General features: G+C 29.4%; 2 protein-coding genes across 3 annotated transcripts; both read left to right on the top strand.

Moving 5' to 3' along the window:
• The first annotated feature begins 1,848 nt into the window (after window positions 1-1,848).
• On the top strand, window positions 1,849-9,452 carry PARP1 (poly(ADP-ribose) polymerase 2). Of its 2 annotated transcripts, none has more exons than XM_016349247.3 (20): window positions 1,849-2,130; window positions 2,864-2,913; window positions 3,006-3,195; window positions 3,357-3,516; window positions 3,632-3,974; window positions 4,400-4,595; window positions 4,669-4,824; window positions 4,966-5,026; window positions 5,143-5,203; window positions 5,303-5,554; window positions 6,015-6,249; window positions 6,352-6,464; window positions 6,534-6,610; window positions 6,746-6,903; window positions 7,279-7,470; window positions 7,557-7,665; window positions 8,055-8,137; window positions 8,247-8,384; window positions 8,519-8,701; window positions 9,153-9,452. In XM_016349247.3, exons 1-20 carry the CDS (start codon window positions 1,978-1,980, stop codon window positions 9,198-9,200), a joined length of 2,958 nt encoding a protein of 985 aa, XP_016204733.1. In that variant the 5' UTR covers window positions 1,849-1,977; the 3' UTR covers window positions 9,201-9,452. The 2 variants fall into 2 exon arrangements, with proteins under 2 accessions (XP_016204733.1, XP_088345592.1); XM_088489466.1 differs by having other exon boundaries at window positions 1,888-2,130; window positions 3,375-3,516.
• A 4,322-nt stretch (window positions 9,453-13,774) lies between these two features.
• LOC107645258 (LOB domain-containing protein 16) lies at window positions 13,775-15,414 on the top strand. Its single transcript, XM_016349248.3, has 2 exons — window positions 13,775-14,188; window positions 14,911-15,414. Exons 1-2 carry the CDS (start codon window positions 13,880-13,882, stop codon window positions 15,295-15,297), a joined length of 696 nt encoding a protein of 231 aa, XP_016204734.1. The 5' UTR covers window positions 13,775-13,879; the 3' UTR covers window positions 15,298-15,414.
• Window positions 15,415-24,684: the final 9,270 nt, after the last annotated feature.

The following is a 24,684-nucleotide window of genomic DNA, read 5'->3' as shown; positions in this document are numbered from 1 at the left end:
CTCTATCGAATATTTCACCTCATATATTACCTAGAACTTTAACTATGACGATTTTATATTATCTCTTTATTGTGTGGTTTTATAATTTAACATTTTAAAGTGTTTTATAGTAATTTTAATTTCAACAAAATATGATATAAATAAGATCACGTCAATATTAAAATAAAAAAATATTTATCTAATAAATTTGAAAAGTAAATAATATATTAACAGAAAAATAAAATTAATTTCTTAAAAACAATAGAAAAGCGGCTGAACAGGCACGTTAGTGCCTGTTGAGCCGCTAGTTTGGAATAAAAATAAAAAATTTGGTAAAAAAAACGATTTTAAAACTTAGTTAAACTTTTGGGACTATTTTGTAGCAAAAAAAGGCCAATAACAAAATAATTTTTCAGCCACTACTTTAAAGACCAAAATTGCAGTTAACATTTATTATTATTATTATTATTATAATAATAATAATAATAATAATAATAATAATAATAATAATAATAATAATAATAATAATAATAATAATAATAATATACCAGAATTATTATTGACTAAGAATAATTAATTATTATATTTATAAAATTTTAAAACTTTCATTTTCAGTACAATACAATAAAAAAATTTATTAATTGAATATCTAACTAACAACACACAATAGTAATTTGTTAATCCTTAATTAAATATCTAAACACTATATTTATAATAATAATTAATTCAATAATTATGCAAAAATTTTTAAATTTGTTTTCTTATACTGAATATTTCTAACAATAAATAATAATATCATACATACTTAATATAATATTTCTACTTAAATCTATCACTACTATTTTTATTAAATTAAAATATTTAATAATAAAAAATTACATAATATAAATGACCAAGATAATTAATAATATAAAACTCTGGTTAATTAATTTTTTTTATTTTGGATCTTTTAGCTATTGTTTCTGAATTTGTTAATGGTGTTTTTTGCTGATCTAACAATGGAAAAAATGAAGAGAGAAGTGAAGTTGGAGGTATGTGTTTCAAATAGTGAGAATGATGAGAGTAAAACTGTAAAGTGATGGGTGGTTGAGAGATTAACGAAGCTTAAGGAGAGCCAAAGTTGGGAAGCGCTGCATGCAAGCCACGAGTTATCGGTACGCAAATCGAACGGTTCCATTTGTGTATCATTCAATTAGTATAATCGGATCGTCTGATTATTTTTTTTTATCAGACCGTTCGATTTGTTTAACACTTTCATCCTAAGGGCATTAATCACCCTACACTCCAATAATCTTGCTATACACGAGCTATTACCTCATATAAAATTAAAAAGTTCACTTGGAAACAGAACTTTTTTTTTTATAATATTAAATTTGTATTGGTGTAATTCATCAAAATGTCAAAAAAATTATATTTAATATGGTTATGGGAATGTTTTCAACTTTTTTAATTAAAAAAAATAAAAAACATCAAAACGTCAATGACGTTTTTCTATTCTCAATTTAAAAAAAATTACTTCATTCAAAACGATTATGTCGTTTTGTAAAAAATATATATTTTTTATTTTTCAAATGAAAATGGCATTGTCCTTTTGTATTTAATAAATTTAAAAATAATTTTTATATACAAAACGTAAGTGACGTTTTGTGTCTTTTAAAAGGTAAAAAATTATTCTATACAAAAGTAAAACTCACATACATTAAAATATTGGAGCACATCACACAATTTGTTCCAATATAAAAAAAAATCAGTCCTTGAAAACATGTATAAATAATTATAACTAATAATAATAATAATAATAATAATAATAATAATAATAATATCTGTAAGCAAGCGAATACAAAAATGCTAAGTATACAAATACTTATTTATGATTTTTATACGGATTAATAAGCATTGAAAGCGTTTCGGGGAAGCCAATGAAATGAGTGAGTAGTGAAAAAGGGAGAGGAAGGATCGTGTGTGAGAGAGAGAGTGTGTGAGGGTGAGAAGTTGAGAATGGCGACGCCTCAGAAGGAGCAGAAGCCATGGAAAGCGGAGTATGCCAAGTCAGGGAGATCATCATGCAGGACGTGTAAGGCTCCCATCGACAAGGAGCAATTCCGCCTCGGCAAGATGGTCCAATCCACCAAGTTCGACGGCATCATGGCGGTATTACTCTTCCCATTCCTCTCTTTTTTAAGTTTTTTCATTTCTTCTCATACCCTAACCCCGCTTCCCTTTTAATCCATCATCTTTCTTCCTTTGAGAAACAGTGGCAAAGGGCACTGTCTAAGGTCTAATGAGCTTTAACTTTTCTGTTCTTAACTTTCATTCCTTTGTTTCTTTAACTCTGCTTCTACTGCATTCTTTAGAAAAATGCTCTTCCTTTTTTTTTTTTGGTAAAAGAGGTTGAGTATTTAGAAATTGTGGCTTTTACTTTAGAGAACTTCCTGGAAGAAAAAAAGAAGGTATAAATTCCTTCACTTGAAAAGTTTTGTTGCTTGGTTAAGAGTGCATCCTAAGAACATTTTTGGCTATGTAAAGGCTTCAATCTTTATTTGAACTGCAAAAGCTTTGACCTTGGTTAAGAGTGCATCCTAAGAACTACTGGGATATCTTCTTAGTTTTTGTTTCTACAATCAATTCAGAAACTATTTCTAACAAGATCTTGAAATTTATAATTATCACATCATATGAGCATAAATAACATACACATTATTATTTTAATAAAATAACTTACATATCTCACCTAAACAATACTCCAACAATAAATTCAAAGAGCTGAAAAGAAAGTAGTCTTGTTATTTAAAATCTTTAGTGCATTTGAATTAACTTGGTAGTAGGTAGTAAGTAGTGAGAGTTACAACATTTGGTGTTTTGATCTGTATTCTTTTTCTATCAGATGTGGAACCATGCGGATTGCATATTGAGGAAATCCAACCAGATAAAATTGTATGAAATTTTCTACTTATTTCCATTATAAATATGGATCTGTGTGATGATTTGACATCAACAAGGATTTGCTTGTAACACTTTTCTTCTAGAGTTGATGATGTTGAAGACCTAGAGACTCTTCGCTGGGAAGATCAGCAGAAGGTCAGAAGATATGTAGAAGCTGGTGCATCAACAACAACGAAGTCAAAATCTGTCAAGGATACCGAGTGTGGTATTGAAGTTTCACAGAATGCTCGTGCTACATGCAAACATTGTAGTAAAAAGATCACCAAAGGAGAGGTTGGCTTTTAATTTTTCATTCTATGTCATAGTATTTCATATGCTGGCTGCTAGAGTGTGTATGTCATTGGGCTTATGGATTTTGTGGAGGGAAAACATATTTCATGTGTAATTGGGTCTAGAATCTTTCTCCTCGCTGACTGACTTCAATATTATTTGAGGTTCGGATATCTATCAAGCCTGATGGAGGGGGTGCTAAAGGTTTGGCTTGGCATCATGCCAAGTGTTTCATAGAATCATCACCATCAATTCAAGTGGATAAGTTGTCGGGATGGAATAATCTTCCACCTTCTGAACAATCAGCTGTCAGTGCCTTGGCAGGTATAGTCTATACCACCGTATAGGGATCATTATGTTCAAGACAGGATGTTTCTTGACATAGTGGTTGCCTCTGCTGTTTTCTTTTGTAGTTGGCTTCTCACTCGTTTTCTTTCAGGCGATAGTGGTCCAAAAGTTGAGTCCGAAGATACTAAAGAATCCATAAGACGAACCAATTCAAAAGGTGGCACAAAACGTGGGAAGGATGCTGAGGGTGGGCAGAAGTCAAAAGTTGCCAAGGTAAAGGGAGACGAGTCTGCTAGCAGCGTGGCATCAGTGAAAAATTCTAGTGATTTGGATAAGGTAAATGATCTAGAGAATAGATTGGAGGCACAGAGCAAAGAACTCTGGGCTCTAAAGGATGATCTTAAAAAGCACGTGACAACACCAGAGTTGCGTGAAATGCTAGAAGCCAATAATCAAGATTCAACTGGATCAGAACTTGATTTACGTGATCGCTGGTAATTTTCTTTTCTTGCACTTTTTGTGTTGATCTTTTAACCACCTTTTGCCTCCTTATTGCTTTTGCTTTGTGATGCTCAAGGTTCTCTATTCAATATGATATCCACCTTTTATTCTAAGTTACCAAGGATTTAACCGATAGTAGATATCAGATATAGTTATCTATTTGCTGGGTGGGTGTAAACTGTTAAATGCATTATAACTTGTCCTGAGCTCTATTATAGTTTTAATGGAAAAATTAGAATTTATTAATCTAAATAAACAACAATAATACAAGCATGTTACCACTATACTATTTTCTTTATGGAAGATATTTTTTTACATACATTTTTGTCTTTTTCCACTCCCTTTGTGATGTATTTTGGAAATGATTTACATGATCTTTTCAATCAACGTCTATTTTCGATATTATTGTGATTTTCAGTGCTGATGGAATGATGTTTGGAGCACTTGGTAGCTGCCCAACATGCTCTGGCAATCTGCACTATTCTGGAGGAATGTACCGGTGCAGTGGATACATTTCTGAGTGGAGTAAATGTTCGTACTCTACCTGTGAATCAAAACGTCTTGAAGGGAAGTGGAAAATCCCAGAGGAAACAGACAACCAGTACCTTAAAAAGGTGTGTAAGGAAAATTGATTGACACAAACCAAAACTGTCAGTTCTGACTGAAGTATTTGCATGTCATTTTCAGTGGTTCAAATCTCAAAAAGGGAAGAAACCAGTTAGGATATTGCCTGCACCGTCAGCAAGGGAAAGTCAAGCTGTTGCTTCTCAGAATCAATCTTCAAATGGTGGAAGTTTGGGAGATTTGAAAGTTGCCATGTGTGGATTTCCTAAAGAAACTATTGTATAACTTCTTTCCTTTGTCATCTGTGTTTTTGAGTCCATAAGTTGAAGTTCCCCTCTCCCTCAAAATCATTTTGAGAATCTGTCATGTCTTAGTTTTGTGGCATGTTTACAAATGATCTTATAAGAGCTGATCATGCAGGCGGAATGGAAATGCAAAATTGAAGGCTTTGGTGGGGAGCTTCATGCAAAAGTGAAGAAAGGTAGCTGCTGGATATGAAAATTCCAGAAGAATATATATCTCTTTTGTTAAGGAAGGATTTGGAGAAGCATACATTTCTATTCTTCATCTATATCATTTTGACCTATTTACTTGCAGAAACTAACTGCTTGGTTGTTAGCGGATTGCTCAATGATGAAGTTGAGATGAGGAAGGCAAGGTAGGGGTGCATTCAAATTGCGAATCTCAAATACCCATTTTTTCCTAGCTTTTTGTTCTGAGTTATTCAAACCTAACTGACTTAAGAGTTCTTCTATAGGAGGATGAAAATACCAATAGTAAGAGAGGACTATTTGGTTGATTCTATTGAGAAAAAGAAGAAGCTTCCCTTTGATATGTACAAAGTTGAAATGATTGGAGAGTCTTCTAGCATTGTCACAATTAAAGTGAAGGGGCAAAGTGCTGTCCATGAGGCTTCTGGCCTACAGGATTCTGGCCACATACTTGAGGAAAGAGAAACCATTTATAACACAACTTTGAATAAGTCTGATTTATCTACTGGTGTTAACAGGTGAGTTCATTGTATTTTTACCTTTCTTGTTCAGCTTTTAGCCTAGAGTCTGTTTCCTCGCCCTAAGCTAGGATTAGCAGCAGCTTGTTATCTGCTATTGATGTTAAAAATTGAAGCTAAAGGTATGCATCTTGATATTGTTATACTATGTTTGATGTTGAGGGAAGCGTTAAGAAAGTTGGAATAGAATTGGAAGTTACGACAGAGCTAGGTCTCTTGAACAACTAACCTTATCATACACATTTTCACCCAACATAGGTGAAATTACACTGCTTTTGCTCAATTCCTAGAGGTTTACTCACTTTTCTCTGTCAAGTTCTCTTGTATTAGATGCCTATTACAAAGATCCTTGTTATAATACTTTTCCCCCATCCCATCCCCTCACATTTTAGTAAAAAAAGATTAAAAAATCCATTATTGACACTTCCATCATCATCTTCTAACTTTTTCTTATGTAAAGCTACTATATTCTCCAAATCATTGAAGAAGACAAGGGTTCAGCATGCTATGTGTTTCGTAAATGGGGCCGAGTGGGAAATGACAAGATTGGAGGAACCAAACTGGATGAAATGTTGAAATCAGATGCAATCAAGGAATTCAAACGATTATTTTATGAGAAGACTGGAAATACTTGGGAGGCTTGGGAGCAAAAGACTATTCAGAAGCAACCTGGAAAGTTCTTCCCATTGGATATTGTACTTATTCTAACCTAACTATATAAATTTTATTTGATTTTGATCAGTTTCACCTATAAGGCAATTATTCAACTCATGGCTATTTCAAATGTCACTTTGTAGGATTATGGAGTTAACAAACAGGTTTCAAAGAAAAACAGAAATGACGAGGACAGCAAACTACCACCTGCATTAAAAGAATTGATGAAAATGCTCTTCAACGTGGAAACATACAGGTTTTGATCTAATACCACTTCGTTTTATTGGCAAATATCTTATTCAATACTAATTCTTGGGTTTTATAGAGCTGCCATGATGGAATTTGATATTAATATGTCCGAAATGCCACTTGGGAAACTGAGCAAAAGTAATATTCAAAAAGGTATCTACATGTTCATTCCTCTATCTCAATTAGCTATAGAAGTTTACTATTTTCTTTTATTGGCAGCATGAAGCAATCATGCTGTGTTAAAGTAATAAATGTTTGATTTTATGTTATTTTGGTTCTTCTTTCCAGGGTTTGAAGCATTAACAGATATACAGAATCTCCTAACTAAGAATTCTGACCCATCAGTCCGGGAAAGCTTGCTTATTGATGCCAGCAATCGGTTCTTTACTTTGATCCCATCTATTCATCCACATATTATTAGGGATGACGATGATTTTAAGTCAAAGGTGTGTATTACCTTCCGAATGATATTCCAGGTTGTATTTGATAATAAATACATGAAACATGAAGTCAGATTGATGCTTTGATTTTTGTCAGTTTTGTTCTTGCAATTGTGTGGCACAAGGATGTTGATAAAGTTATGCCTGAATATAGTTAAAAAATGATGTCATTTTTATTTTCTTGTTTTCTTAAAACTCAGTCATGATTTTTGATATATAAAGCTTAATGGATAAAATATTAATGCAAGAAATGTAAAGCCTTTTTTTGGTTAAGAAAAGAATTTTTTTTGTGTTTGAATTTGATCAGCACTTTTCTGACTCTTTTTTCCATGTGGATTGGCACATGTGAATCTTGTTATATTTTGAATAATTTTGTTGCAGGTGAAAATGTTAGAAGCTCTTCAAAACATTGAAATAGCTTCTAGATTAGTTGGATTTGATGCTAACAGTGATGACTCCATTGATGATAAGTATAAGAAGCTCCAGTGTGTCATGTCTCCTCTACCTCATGATAGTGAAGATTATCGATTGATTGAGAAGTATCTCCATACTACTCATGCTCCCACACATACGGTATGTTTCTGTGTATTTAATTTCAAGTATGAGCTCTTTCATTTCTTTTACTATATAACATCCTTATTTGTATTCCTTCTATACAGGAATGGAGTCTTGAGCTAGAAGAAGTTTTTTCCCTTGAAAGGCAAGGAGAATTTGATAAGTATGCTCCCTATAGGGAGAAACTTGGTAACAAAATGCTACTATGGCACGGTAGGTTTTGATTATTATTTGACCAGTATTGTGCTGTTTCTAATATCCAATACGACACAAGAGTAGGAAAGTTGAACAAAATGAATACAAATCAGATTTCTTAATAGAAAAAGTGAAGAGAAAACCTCTCAATCTATGAATCTTGGAATTCTGCTCCTAAACTTGATTAATCCATGGGAAGGCCCATGATATTACTACACAGGAGTTCTAAAAGCCTAAACTTCTAGGTTATAATTTCTTTAATCTCTCTGTTGAAATACCTCCAGTTTGGGTAAATTACAATCGTTTGTATGACTTATTTATTTTTTGCAATGTGCATACTACATTATGAACAGTAATATGTATAAAATTGGAGTTAAGACACCTATAACAATTTTTCTCTGTTTCAGGTTCTAGGGTGACAAATTTTGTGGGTATTCTTAGCCAAGGACTTAGAATTGCACCTCCGGAGGCCCCGGTGACTGGCTACATGGTTCGATTGATTACCCCTCATTCATACTTATCTTGTTTTTATAATTTTATGCATTTCATACGTAATTACTTATGCACTGGTGGCAAAATCTGAATATTTTGCATTGCAGTTTGGCAAAGGTATTTACTTTGCTGACTTGGTCAGCAAGAGTGCTCAGTATTGTTTCACTGAAAAGAAAAATCCTGTTGGTCTAATGCTTTTGAGTGAAGTTGCCCTTGGAAATGTCTATGAGCTCAAGAAAGCTAAGGTCAGTCTGGTTTGATTCAAGTTGTGTATATTGGCTTTTTAATGAGTTCATGCACATTAAACACTAAATTTCTGCCAAATTGATTTGCAAAAATGTTCATTTTATATTGAACGGCTCCTTCATCTATCAAACAGTACATGGATAAGCCTCCCGAAGGAAAGCACTCTACTAAAGGCCTTGGCAAGAAAGTGCCTAATGAATCAGAACATGTTAAGTGGAGGGACGATGTCACGGTTCCCTGTGGCAAGCCTGTGCCATCAAATGTCAAGACTTCTGAGCTCATGTACAATGAGTATATTGTGTATAACACTTCTCAAGTAAGTTTCATGATTGGTTGGTCTATTTTTTGCCTTACCATGTCAATGAAGTAAGTGTTTTAAGTTAGAATACTTGTTTAAATTGTATCACAATTAAATCAGGAAATTACTATCGTGACCATTATTGATTTGTAATTTTGATATATTTATGCTGATTAAATGGGACTTATAGGTATAGCTCTCTAATGATTGTCAACTTAGTAATGAAAACTAAGTATTGTTAGCCAACTTGTGGAAACTGTAAAGCACACAAATTTTCAGCACAATGATATGATGTTTGAGTTTGTGGCTGAGTATAATTATTCTCTAGCTGCTAATTTAGGTGCATTTTGATGACCATATCATAAAGCTTTTCAAGACAAACCCTAGTGCTTTTTCCGAAAAACGGTTTGATGGTTTGTAAATCACTTATGCAGTTATGCATGTGACTGAATGTGTACGATTTGTGCAGGTTAAGTTGCAATATTTGTTGAAGGTGAGGTTCCATCACAAGAGATGAAGAATTGAAGATTGTTGGAGTAAACTAGGCAGCATTTTGAGTAGGAGTTGAACATAGTTCTTCTAGAAGTCTTTAGAATTCCTGTTGGTAAAGGTCTCATTTTGGGTTTCCTGTGGAGATCTTTCTTCTTCCTTTCCGGTGTTTGTAATGGGAACTACTCAACATTTACAGCATTGGTCTCTTATGGTATTAAGTGATCTGGTAATGTCTATAACTAAACCACCATTTTAATATCAGACTTTAGCTTGTTTATCGGCGAGCTCTTACCTTTTAGAGTATAATGGCATGTTTGGTTGTGATAAGAATGAAATGGAAATTTTCATGATGAGTTTGATGTGTAAAACTAGACACAGTTTATCCATGAAAATTTCATCCCATGTTTAGAGCTCCTAACAAAACGTACCCCTGCCTTTTAAGTTTTATGTGATGCATGAGTGTGGTTGCTTGTTTAAGGGTCTTCTCGTGTGCTATGCATATATTAAGTTTACCTTAGATGAGTACCCTAAGATTAATCATTTTAATGATATGTATGCATAACTAACATCAGAGTTGTATGCCACTTGTTGAAGGGAAGGGCTTCAAAATGGTTCATATTCATATAATGTGTCTTTTGTGGTTTGAAAGAAACAAAAACCCTTGAATCCAGAGAAGAAAAAGTATGGCCGCTAGCTTAACTGATGGGGTAATGCAAAAAATTCAATAAACTAATGAAACAAGCACAAATCACAATGGTGGTTATGGGAGTTAACTGGTTTGCACAATATTTTATGTGGTCTGCATGTGATAAGGTGATGCTGTTAATTGTCTCACCATAAAATGTTGATTAATGACACTGATGGTTTGGTGTATTTAAAATTGTTGCATGCTACTTGGTGCCAATCAAATTATTGTTTCGTAGAAACAGCCACTTCTCATTGTTAAGGATGACGAACTGCAATAATGTCTTCAGTTTTATTCTGCCTGCTATATTCATATAACAGTCACCATTATATAATATGTATTTTATTGTTTTCTCTTGTTAAGGGTTGTGAGTTGTGACCTCTATTACATCACTACGTGTTACCCGCAATAACACAGATTTTCATTTGAATCTTAAACCATTTTGGTTTTTATCTCTTGGAGCATGCTCTGTAATTTTTATTTTGCAGGGAAAGGAAGTAAAGGGTTTCAAGTGTCGCTTTTTATTTTTATTATGGAGAAGGGATTGGGGTAGGACGGGATATGGAGAGCATGTGAGCTTTACCAGCTTGTAAGATCAGTTAAGAACAAATCGGACGGTCCAAAATTTCCATAAATCGGACCCTGAGTTGTTCAAATTCGTCCAAAAAAATCTTATAATAATTCCGAATTGTTTTTTCTATTACTCAAAAAAAAAATAAAACAACACAGACGGTCTGATTTACACCGTCTAAAATTCAAAATTTTCCTCCTTGCAAATCAGACCACTTATATTTTACTTTACAAACAATTCGCATGGTCCGAATTGTTAACATCAAAATTCACAAAAAGCTGCCTCACATTGTGGTGTAGCACCTGCATATCCCTTAACGGAGCACTACACACTCATATGTTTATAACCAAAAAAATCAACCTTCAAGTGTAAAGTGAATTAAGATATTCTCTTCTAAAACCTATATTTGCAAATTGCAAACAAACCTTTATATATTTGATTTTAGATTTTGATGATGACCCGTAGATATCTAAATATTAGATGAGTGTATGACATCATCTTGTACGAGTAAACGGAACTGTAGAAGATTTGAATTTCATGATTCACCAAAGCTACTTGCAGATCATATCATGTAGTAATTGTTGGTAAATCATAAGAGAGTCAGAGAAAATATGCCTTAAAAGTCAAATGAAAGCTTCTCTTCAATGAATAGGAAACTGCAACGGTTGAATGAAGTCATGAAAGCAAGCATAACCTTTACTTCTCTAGACCAAAGAAAAACGAAATTACTTAAATATCTGTTCTTCATTTATTTATTTTAAATTTTAACATACTGAGGAATCTGGTTTGCAAGCCAGAAAGAATAAGAGTGAAAGGAACATATGATATGGTGTATTATGGGTTTTACTAAATAAAATTGTTTAAATAAAAGAGAGTTTCTGTATCTTTGTACAATCTTACTCTCTATTAGGTCTTATTAAAGCTATTTGTTAAAGTTATTTATACTATAAATATTTTTTTAATAAATGTACTACTAAATAATTTTTTAAAATGATCTTTTTAAAAATTTTTACATTAAAGATATTAACAAATATCTTTTTTAGCAAAATGCTAATAATAATAAATTTAACCAAAGACTAAACTATCATCAATTATATCCCTGAACTTTTTTTATACTAATTTAATTGTTGAAAAATACACATGACACTAGTTTAGCTCTTAAAAGATATATGGAAGTAAACTAACATTATTTAATTTCATTAGTTATGATATTTCTCATTATTTTCTGTACTCTTTTTCGCCTATGCTATTACAATTGACAATGTATAATTTTAACTATAATAACCCACAGAAATTGATAAAAGAATTAGTTAAGATAGATCCAAGTCCAAAATGTTTAGAAACATGTTTTATTGGTGAGTCAGTGAAGAGCACTGATTAAAGAGTATTACATGTCTCCGGAAATGCTGAAACATGTACTCCATATAATTGTAACTATATAATTTTTTGATCTTGGTTTAATAATTACAAAAATAAAAAATTACTACATGAGAAAAGTATTTCCATTTGAGTATACTAAAACATGTCATTGTAATAAAAATAAACTAGAAGGGTCCCCATAAACAGAAAGCTGTGGGGGCATAGGGTAACCGGCAGGTGGCAGTGTACTAACTCAGCGTTGTAAAGTGACAAACTTCAGCAGTTCCCAGGTGCGGCGTTCGGCGCAAAATTGGAACCCAACTCCAACTACTCTTAAGAAATTCATTTATCTATCATATCTTTCATTACATATTGCCAGTAACGTATTTAATTTAAGGGGTACTCTATTATACATAATTTAAGGGTACTCTAAATACAGATTGAAATTGTATAAAGAAAAAATTAAATTTTTTTATAGTTATTTTTTATTATTTTATTAATGTTCAAAATGTGAATTTTAATATTTTTAATTTCTCTTTCATCACATAAAAAAAATCTGTAAACTTACATTTTTATCATATAATTCACCTTAATTTAATTAATTACTGCTCGTTAACTAAACCAAAACCAAAACATTTTTATAGGAGATACTGAAATAAGTAAATAACCATAAAACAAAATACTTAGATTATTTTATTGTTTCTAATAATAACAAATAAAAAAGTAGAAAACTTTTATTTTAGAATAAAAACATTTTGTTTTTTTTATTTATCTCTCTCTTTTTTTTAAAAAAAAATAATTTGTATCTCTCTTTTTTAAAAAAAAATAATTTGTATTTCTCAAAGTTAAACTATGTCTACTAGTTAAGACAAGTTGAAAATATAAGTAAAAAAACAAGTAATTTGCATTGTGTCGTGTCTATTTCTATATTCTAAGAAAATTAAACAAAAATATATGTATTTTAGAATGTAATGCTTTAATTTATAAGTATTTTTAATTTCAAACAAGTGGTATGTTGTATGTATACTTAGTCCTCCTAGACATGATTCAATAGGGGGATACAAGAGTAATGTTACATAGTCAAATATCACAAATAATAAATAAAATTATATATTTAATAACATTTACTTATAAAATAACATGAATCATTCTTTTTAATTAATCGACACAATTAATTTTTTTATAAATATTTTTTTACTTAATTACACCAAAAATCAATTTAAATTTATGAAAATCAAATCTCACAAATCTCTCCATAATTATTAGCTTATTATATCTACAATTATATAATCTTTATTTTAAATAAAAGTCTTAAATTCTTAAATCCAAAATCTGAAATTTGTTAGTCTCAATTTATTGAAGATAAAAAAAAAAGAAAAATTTTTTGTTTATGACCGGTAAAATAAATAATAACAAATTAATTTTAATTCATAGATTATACGTGGATGTTATATGTTTAAAGTTATGAATATTATACATATACAATTTATATTTTTAATAAAATTGCTAATAGTAGATAATAATATGTTCGCCATAACAGTTGGTAAAGCAATTTAAATATTATTAATGTATTTTTTATTCAATTATTATTATTTGACAGAGTGCAAAAAAAAAACATGAGAATAGAAAAATAATAAATATAATTAAAAAAAATTATAAAAGAAAATTTTTGGCTGCTATTTTTGTTGTGACTAAACATTTGGGGTGATACAAATACTACATACTGCTAAGTACCGAATTGGTTGATACATGAACATGAAACTTAAAAGAGAAGGTACACGAAATAATTAATGAAGCAATGCAAGTTACATTAACCTTACCCTCCTCATAGAAAATATTGCATCAACCATTAAGCAATGTTCCCCTGGAACCCTGCATTATGAACCCTCCTTTGTCCCCCATTCACATTTTCTCATATAATATAAATATAACACCCTCCTTTATTCCATTGTCCCACACACAATTCATCAATTTCCCCTAACAAAAACAACGTAACCATCTCTTTCTCAATCCCTCTCCAACCAAATATATATATATAGCATAGTCCTCAGAGATTAATTTGCTTAATTGCAAAATATATATATAAGTAATGGCTTGTTCAAGTGGAAATGGAACAAGTAGTGGTGGGTCAGGTTCACCGTGTGGGGCGTGCAAGTTTCTGAGGAGGAAGTGTGCTGCAGATTGCATATTTGCACCATACTTCTGCTCAGAACAAGGGCCTGCAAGATTTGCAGCCATACATAAGGTGTTTGGTGCAAGCAACGTTTCCAAGCTCTTGCTTCATATTCCCGCTCATGATCGCTGTGAGGCTGTTGTCACCATTGCTTATGAGGCTCAAGCTCGTATCAGAGACCCCGTTTATGGTTGCGTCTCTCACATTTTCGCATTACAACAACAGGTACTTCAACTTTCTTTTCGAACTTTATCTTTTGCGTAATGCTAGGTATACAAAAAAACAGTCATAACTTGCTTTATTTAGCATTCATTAAGAAAGAATGCTAAATAATAATGAATGCTAAATAAAGCAAGTTATGGCTGATTTTCTTTGGTTACCAAACATTTTCGTTATTCTTTTATCATTCAGTATCTTTAACTTAATTACTTTTACTTATAATATATTCTTCCAGTTTATTTCCTTTTTGGTAAAAATTCAGGTGAAGTCAACTTTACGTGAAGTTGATATATAAGAGCCGTTAGATGAAAATTTAGTTAAATTAGTCAAATCATTTAACGGCTCTTAGGTATCAACTTCACGTGAAGTTGACTGCACCTGAATTTTCATCTCTTTTTTTTCTTCTTAAGACTTAGTAGTCACGCTGGCTGATGCATGTTCATCAAGTTCTATTTAGAAATCTAGAATTATATATATATATATATATATATATATATATATTGGAAATTTGGAAAATGAGTGAGGTCATTCAATAACTCCACTCCTGTCTTTTTCTCTTGCTAAAGCTATACATACATGTTGTGTTTTGGCTTCTATGATGCTTCAAGAGCCAGTCAAAGCTAAAAATATTTTTAATTAAATATTTATTTACAGTTGTAGTGAAGGTGATGTATGTGATAAAATAATAATTAAAATTTATGATTTTCTTTGTTGGTACATATGTATAGGTAGCATGCTTGCAGGCACAATTGATGCAAGTGAAGGCTCAGCTGGCACAGAATCAAATGGAATCTTGTAGGAACATAGAGAATCAATGGCCAGGGAATGTTGGTGGAGCCATCAACAACAATAATAACAATCCATTTGGTCACACCAATTACATGAACCCTCCTATATCTCCTCAGAGTTCACTTGAATCAATTGATCATCACAGCAGCAGCATCATTGATGGAGTTGCAAATAATAATATGCATGACACAAGACCAGAGGATTTCAACTCATTCCAACAACAACAACAACAAGCTTCTTCTAAGAGAAGATCATATAACAACAACAACAACAACAATGACCTGGGTGAGCTGCAAGAGTTGGCACTTAGGATGATGAGGAACTAATTATTATTAGCATTAGCCTTTCTAATAACACTACTACCTAGTCTCATCTTAATTTCTTTTCTTATCATCCAACACTATTGTTATTTGAACATAGTTATATCCTATTTTGTACTAAAATTTACCTCTTATCTTATAATGAATGGGTATGTCTGTTCAAAATATAATGATAATAATTATGTTTATTTTTTTCTTCAAGGATGATAGTTTCCTAAATGAGGGATATATATTTCTATTAGTGTTGCAAGCGTGAGGAGTGCATAAAATTAGTTCCGCATCAAAAAAAGTAAGGAAGAGTGATGAGTTTATAAAATGAGAGATCCATTAAATTGACACTTTAAGATTTTGAGTTAAATGTTTCTTATGTTCTCTTAGCTTGGACCAAAAAGGAATAGCCTAATAGGGTTTGTCTTTAATTGTAATGCATTCTTAGCCGGTCAAACTTCAATAATGTACCTTTGAATTATGAGTTGTCCTTCATCTTCTTCTTTCTTTGTGATTTTTATTTTTATGGATGATGGCAGAGTAGGAGTTTTTTTTTGTTCTGATGGGAATCCCCATATATCCATCATCATGATCATGCATGGTTCATTTGGATTTGTTACTCTTAAAGGACAAACACATATACTAGTCTCTCATGTCCTTATCTTACTTTACTGAATGAATAATCCCATTCATTTTGGCCACATTTATTTATATAAAATAATTACATATGATAAGCCTTGGATGTTTTTCTTATTTTATTTATGATAAAAACAAAGTCAAAAAGTGATCAAGTTGCCCCATTTTCAATATGTTCTCGGATCCAAATGGCAATGTTCCGATCCCTTGGGCTTATCGATGAGACATGGTTTCAAGATTTTGTTTCAGCAAGGTCAAGGCAGGGGCGATATTTATAAGACTTGGACGATGCTATTATTTCATCATAGTTTATGCCATGCACAAGCCTATCTAGCTAGGTTTAAGGGTTAGTATCTAATGGACCCCACTTCCCTAGGTTAATATTATTTTAACATCAAGATTTACCCAACATTAGTTACATTACTCTGCTAATTAATCTAGCTGACCCTAATGAGATGTGCATTATTTTTATTAAATTCTGCTTCTAACATTTAATAGACCAAAAATAAAATAAAATATGAATAGACAATATTTTTCAATAGTAAGACTATTTGCACTAGTGATTTTGTATTCATACAATAAGCAAAGTATCTTCTTATCTAGATTGATCGAATGCGTGCATGGCCTACTTTTTTATTTAGTTTTATTTTAACTCTAGCTTATTGTAAGTAACATCAAAGGAGGGCCTAATCCTATATATAACAAGAGAAATGTTATTTGTACACCAAAATCAACCATCAGTCACCAATATATATAAATACATGTATAATTTAATTTATTTTTAATATGCATTTATATTTTAGCATGTATTTTGTGCTTGTTTGGGCGTCATTATTTTGATAAAAAAAGATTTTTTTTAATGAAAAAGATCTTTTTTTATTTTTTAGCCTATTTGGCAATTGGCAAATTTCGAGTAGTAAAAGTAAAAGTACTAGAAAAATCAGAAAAATATCTTTTTTGAGAAGCTGTAATTTACATTTTTTTAAAAGATCTTTTTTCCTTAAAAAAAAAAGATATTTTTTATGTAATAAATAAACAAAAAAATACTTTTATATTATTATATCCAAACATAATTGATAGATAAAAAGATCTTTTTGTATGAGATATCCAAACATAAAATTATTTTTACTTTTCTATAAGATCTTTTTAAAAAAGATAATTCGAAAAAAGATCTTTTCTTAAAAATTCACCTAAACAAACCCAATTTATACTGGTGACTAATTTTAGTGTATACGTAACATAACGCATATAATAAATAGAGCAATATTTGCCCAGTGAACATATTATAATATAGTATTATTACTTCATTAGAAGAGCACTGTGTTTTGGTTTAATTTGGTAGAGGCATTAATTAAATTGACTCAATATAACTCAAGACATTTAATTAGCTAGTTGGACACAATTATTGGTGGTGTTGACACGACCACGTACGGTGAATAAAAGACTTGTGATTATATAATTAAAACAGAAGAAATCAAGGAAACGGATCATTAAAGCGTACTACATCCAATCGAATTGGTCCTTCAGAATAAGCCAAGTGATATTATTGTGATCGATTAATTGCTCGTCTATGTTGACTACATATATGTATATTATGAAATCATTTTTATAATTTTCCATTGCGTGTCACTCAAATATTATTGGTGAATTATACTGTTAATAAGTTAATCGATAAAGCAAGTTACCTAAGCATGCATCCATCGTCCACCACATTATTATACATAGAATTTTTAAATATGGCAAAAATAATTTGTTATTCTTATAGACCTAGCTATATTAGGAGGCATATATAGACAATATTATATTATAATGAGTGTGAACAAAAATTAAAGGAGAAGAAATTAAAATATGTCTCTTCCTCTCTCTCTCATATATATATATATATATATATATATATATATATATGGGCGGATTTAGAGAGAGACCAATAAAGACTATAAACTCTCAGAAAATTTTAAAATTTTTATATATTATATGATGATGCATTTAATTTTAAAATTGAGTTATTAATTTAATGATTAATTAAAATATTTGTTATTTCATAACTTAAGTTCAAATCTCAATTATTATATTTTGAATATTAATAGTATATTATATTTTTTAGGCCAATTATTTTTTATTAATAAATCTTTTTTAATTGTTCCTTCTATTTTTTATTTTTTTATTAACCATTTGTTTTGATGAATTTTTTTTTTTATTGTTCATTCTATTTTTTTTTAATTTTTTCCTTAACTTTTAAATCTATTATCGTATAAAAAAATACTTTAATTTTTATAACAAATTCTAATTAAATACTAAAAAAAATATATACATAAAAATTAAATTATTTCAACATTTATTTATTTTTTCATGATATTCAAATAATAACATATTAAATAAATTATATATTAGTACGAATATTTCATATATTTTATTCACTAATTTATTTTAAATGCATATATCAAAAATATCATAATAACTAATCTATATTATTCATGTTATATTTTTTATAATAAAAACAAATAAAAATTTTAATTATTATAAATGATATCAAATATAAAATTATTATTTTTTAGTAGAATTTTTTATTTTAATATAGCACTTATTAATATTTTTTATTATAAATAATAATAAAAAATAATATCATCAATTATATAATACAATATTTAATTATATAAATATTTAATTTTGACCTCTTTTCAAAAGATTTTTGGATTCGCCCATATATATATATATATATTTGTTATAGGTGTTGAATGCATGGGAGCTAGTGGTGGTTGAAAGAAAGTCACCGAAGCGGTTTCCCTCAGGGGAGCCTACAGGTGAAGTTTGGTAAAATAAGACTCTGTAGTGTGCATACCCCAAAATAAAATAAAAAATATTTTGCAACTTCTTGTTGCATTGTTATATATAAATGATTATAAATTGAATTCATCAGTTATGTCACTTAAAAATATTTTTGTGGTATATAAGTGGTAAAGAGTAATAATAATTTTCATGTTCAAATCCCTAAAAAAAAATAAAAAGATAGGAGTAAGTAAATAAGTAAATAAAAACAGGAATTGCAGGCTATTGTCGCCCTCTCCAAGCTAAGGTTCAACAAATTGTTACATGTTTATTGGTGCATTTTAGGTGAAGTGAAAAAAGGGTGAAGAGATCCAGATTTTCTTTAATAGCTAGTTAGATATTTATCTATGAGAATGTATTATTTTATTTTTATTAATTTTTTTAAAAGTAGATATATACTCCTCTTTATTATAAAATTATCCATGTTTATTTGCAAAATGTTTGGGAATTATATGTTGAAAATTATAGAAAACTAATTTCTTTTGTTTGCATTCATTAATTATTATTGGAATAAATAATATAATATAATAAATATTACACATATAAAATTATAAATACTAAGTTAAATAAAATTATTTTCTTTCTAGTATTACTATTTATTGGTAGAGTATTAAATTAATAGATTGTGCATGTGCTATAATTATTAATATTTGGGTGACACATCTATATATCTTAATTATGAATAGTGTAACTTAAAAAATGTATCTTGTATCTTGTTTTAGTTCTTAAACTATTAGAACACTAATATTTAAAAAATACTTAAAATTATTCTTGAATTATATTTTTTTAAGGGTAAAGTATATTTTTTGTCCCTAAAGTTTGACAAAAATTTCAAAAATACTCCTAAGTTTTATTTTGTTTCAATTTTATCCCAAAAATTTTTGATTTGCATCAAATATACTACTGATGACTAATTTTTTAAAAAATTAAAGATCAATTCAACAACAATTTCATAAAAACAACCCTCAACACAAACAAATCAAGCATAATTTTCATGCATTATTGTTAGATTGATCTTAATTGTTTTGAAAATTTAGTCGTCGAGGATATATTTGATGCAAATCGAAAACTTTTAGGACAAAATTGAAACAAAATAAAACTTAGGGGTATTTTTGAAATTTTTGCCAAACTTCAAGGACAAAAAGTATACTTTACCTTTTTTTAATTTTTGATCTCTTGTTATAAAATTTGTGGCGGAGATGACTTAAATTTTAGAGTGGTATCCGCTAGGGAGCCAATGAAATATTTGTACAATGTATATAATGGGCTATGAGTTCACGAAGGATCGAACTCTTCACCTTTCGAATCTAGAGCTCTGATACTATGTCATGAAACTACTCACCCAAAAGCTTAAGCTGATAAGAAAAGGTAACACTAATGGTTATATCTCTAATACTGAATCGGACATCCCTAAATTGTACACATTGTACAGATATTCCATTGGTTGAAGATGAGTTTGATGGGCACCAGAAAGAGACAGGGAAAGGTGGACATGAAGGAGCGCTGCCGCCGGGGTTTGTGGAAGGCGGTCTGTTGTTGTTAGTTGTATGGGGCTGCGCTGGGTGTGCACTGGAGAGTATGAGTGTATGTGTTCAATAAAATGTACCATCATTCAATTCATACATACATTATAATGAGTAACTATTATTTAAAACAAATCTCTCCTTAAACACTGTTAATTATTGCTAACCGTTAATCAACACCTCGCATTCACGTGCAATATGTTTTATGGGAAACATACAAATTTTAAAAAATTATATTAGTAATAATAATAATCTTAACTTATACTCTAAAAATACACTTTCAATAAATTTTTTAAATATTTTTTGTGAAGTTAGCAATTGAAAAATGATTGATCGGCAACATGAGTGTTAAATTAAAATAGACACTTATTATAACAATAATTTGCAGTAATTTATATTTTCATAATTTTTTATTTAATTAATAAATATCTTAAAGAATATTGGCTTAGAGAATGCATGAAAAATAAAATATCTTGATTACTCAATGCCTAAAAAGGATAAAAAGATTGTTTTCTAATAAAACTTTCTAGAAAACCCTCATCTTGTAAGTGAATTTTACGTGTCTTGCGCTATTTTTATTAATTGTAATAATTTTTTAGGCTGGATTAAGTGTAATAATTTATAAACGGTCCCGTTACGTTACCAATAATATTTCTGTCAACTTCTGCCAACTCTTATTTATAATTGTGTTTAATGGAAGTGTCTTCGTAGATGTGTCTAATAAAAATATCTTTTTTATGGCTGTATTTAATAAAAATGTCTTTATAGATATATTTTCTGAATGTGTCTCTTTATATATGTATTTAAAATATAATAATTAATTATTATTAGCAATAAGTTGGCAGATAATATGTTGGTACCCTATACTTTTCCATTTATAAATTACTAGTGTATAGTGATTAATAAACAAACAACCTAATCAGCTCTTTATTTTATTTTATTTTATTTTTAACACACACCCTACTCACACTGTCACACACACATCTTATACTTTCTTTTTCAGCAAGAGAGATTCGAACTCGTGGCAACTTTAGGAGGCAAATGTGATTGCCATTAGGACAAGCCTCAGCCACGCCTAATCAGCTCTAATAAGCTCTAAGGACCCACTAATTATTGGGCCTAATAAGCTCTAAGTGTAGCAATTTTTTATTTTGGCCCACCAATAATTATTGGGCCTAACAACATTTTTGTTCTGTTGTACCTGCCAGTTGGCAAAGGAGCCACTTTATCATTCACCAAAAAAATAGGAGCCGCTTTATCTATCAGAAAGAAAGTATATACACTTGTCAACAAAAAAACAAAAACAGAAATTATATACAGTTATACATTCAACAATATTATTGGGAAAACTGAGATGCTATTATCTTATTATCTTTTAGCTTTTAGACGAAAAAATTTACCACTATGTATTTCTTATAATGCAATTTTTACTATAATTTCATTTCTAGCTAGCAAAAATTGCAGATATATTATTTATATATATTAATTAAAGTTGTGAAAATCGGATCGATCATCAAACTGATAAAGTTAGAAGATAAAAAAATTAAAGATTTAATTGGAGTTAAATAACAAATATAATAAAATTATATTTATGTATTAAATATATATTATTTTAAAAAAATAATTTTATTTGTGTTTTATTATTTTAACCGATTAGATATAAAAAAAAATTGTACCCATTCAACCACCAATTTTTTGATTGATTATTTTTTTATTTTGTGACTAATTTATTGTCAACCGATATTTATCTGAATTAAATTGATTTAGTGATCAATTCTCAATTAATTTAGTTGAACAGATCTCAAAATCATAGTATTAATATAGTGTATCAATATTCCAAATCATTCCTTAAGAAATTTTTAATTAAACATTTTAGTTTTAAACAAATTTTAATCACTAAAATTTTATTTTCTTAGACAAATCAATAATCACATCAAATTGTTTGTTTATATTAAAGAATTGATTTGAGAATTATTTTAAAAAATTTTAGAGATTATTATGTCTTTATTAAATAATGATAAACATTGATTATTTGTCTAATTTTTTTTAATCGAAATTTGATGTAAAAATTAATATGTTTAATAAAATAAAAGATTAAAATTATTTGGTGGTTAAAATTTATTGAGAATTAAAGTATACCACTGAAAATTGTTTAGGGAGCGAATTGATTTGAGATATTACTCAATGCATTATGCCATTATATATGTAATTTGTCAAACTCTTATCTGGACCACATTCATCTTCCTTTTAAATTTCTTTTTTTCTTATTTCCTTATTACATTTCTTATTTCCTTATTACGTCTGCCATGGATCGATATTCAGCCTGCGAGACACCTGTTTGCTTCTTAGAAGACCATGAAATTAGATTGGGACCAAAAAACACACAGGTACCACTTGTAATTTTTGGTTATTTGCAGTTCTTTCTTTTAATTAAACACGTATACTGATATTGAATCAATTAAAATAAGGCCTAATTTACATTGTGAATGCATGTTGTTCAATAAGAGTAATGTTATGGTGGAACGAAGTATATTCTGAGTTGTTAATAAGTGTATTTTGTTTGTATGAGATATGATATGATAGGGGAATTCTACCCAACTTTTTTATAAATAATATGTAATTTATTTTTTGTGACGTGTCAATTTTTGATTGGTCGATATTTTAATAAGATTATTAACTATATTAATAACTTGAATTGTTTAAATTTAACCAAAATTAATATTTAATCATAATATCGTCAGTTTTTAATTAATAACTTATCATTTAAAATAAATCATTGAATAATTTTTAAAAAATTAACAAACAAACCCTCCTTTCTCCCCCCAAATCTTTATCATGGATAAACAACCAAAAAAAAAAAGAAAACTCCTAATGCTTTATTTCTTCTACTGATTCAAGTTCAAGTTCATCAAGAGGGTTTCATTTCGATAGCCCAACAAAAAATTAAACAACTAAAAAAACCATAGATACACCAAAAATCCAAGAATACACAGAAAAAAAGTATTGATATATAAATTCTAAGTTGCTCAATTTATCTTACCTTCTTTTTTTTTTTTATCAAAGATAGGAGACTCGCAACCTCTTAATTGAATATGGAGAGACTATGTCATTTGAGTTATAACTCATTGGTCTCAATTTATCTTACCTTGCTAATTGGAAAAACAATTATTTGATAACAATAATAAATAATTATAATTTCATAATTAAGTAATTTTCACTATAGTTCCAGACTAATAATGGTTTTAAAATGGAGTGAAAGTCATGGAGAGAGAGTAATCAGATTTGGAGGAGAAGAAGTTTTGTTTTGTTTAATGACAAAGAAGATTAAGGATAGGAACAATAATTTATTTTAAAATATCGATTAATAAAAAATTAACACATCACATAAAATAAATTATATATTATTTTAAAAAAAGTTAAATAGAATTCAATTAATAATAAACATATATTTTAGCTGCAATCACCATTTTCTTTCAATATATACTTTATGCATATTTCCTTAATTTGACTTTTCTATCATCGTGGAGATTAGTCTCTCAAAATATCTTCATAGAGTTTTTGTCATAATATATACACTAGTCTAAATATTGGCCAATACAAGATAGCCTTTTGATATTTAGGGAAAGTAAATAATAAATGTTAAAAAAAATTATATATATAAATTGTGTTAGGTCAAAATTTAGGATCGTTGCTAGCTAGCTCCATAAACTAAACAAAACCAGACTTTTAGCAATTATCACTAGGGTTGGAAGTTAAGCCAGCTCATGAGCTAGCTCGAACTCGACTCGTTAATAGCTTGATAAGCTAAGCTCGTGAGTTAGTGAGCCAAGCTTGAGCTTGAAATTAAGCTCATAAATTAAATGAGCCGAGCTTAAACTTGGATAAGCTCAGTTCATTAGCTCGTAAGTTGACTCGATTATATATATATAATTATTAATACACATATCCTATATGCATTTAATCTGTATTTTTAATATTATATATATACATATGAAATAGTACTATATAATTATATATATTAATAATCTTAATTATTTAAAATTTTATATTTATTTTTTATATATAATTTTGATATAGGATATAAATAAAAAATTTATAATTTATTGATAGATAACAATATATAAAATTGATCTTTTTAAATATTTTTAAAAATATATAAGTTATAATTTATTGATATAGAATTATAGATTTTGTATTTATGTGTCTATTATTTGAGCCAGCTCGTGAGCTTTCAGTAAGCCGAGCTTGAGCTTAAGAAATAGGCTCAATTGTTAATGAGTCGAGCCGTGAGTCAAGCTCAATTTTTGTGAGCCGAACTTGAACTTGGTCTAGCTCGACTCAGCTCGGCTCACTTCTAGCCCTAATTATCTCTAACAAGAATTACATGCATGTATAAGCTAAGCATCAATATATTGCACTA

The sequence above is a fragment of the Arachis ipaensis genome, chromosome B6, assembly GCF_059453495.1.
Source record: "Arachis ipaensis isolate K30076 ecotype BB chromosome B6, ASM5945349v1, whole genome shotgun sequence".
Lineage (NCBI taxonomy): Eukaryota > Viridiplantae > Streptophyta > Magnoliopsida > Fabales > Fabaceae > Arachis > Arachis ipaensis.
This window is presented reverse-complemented; position numbering and strand designations above follow the sequence as displayed.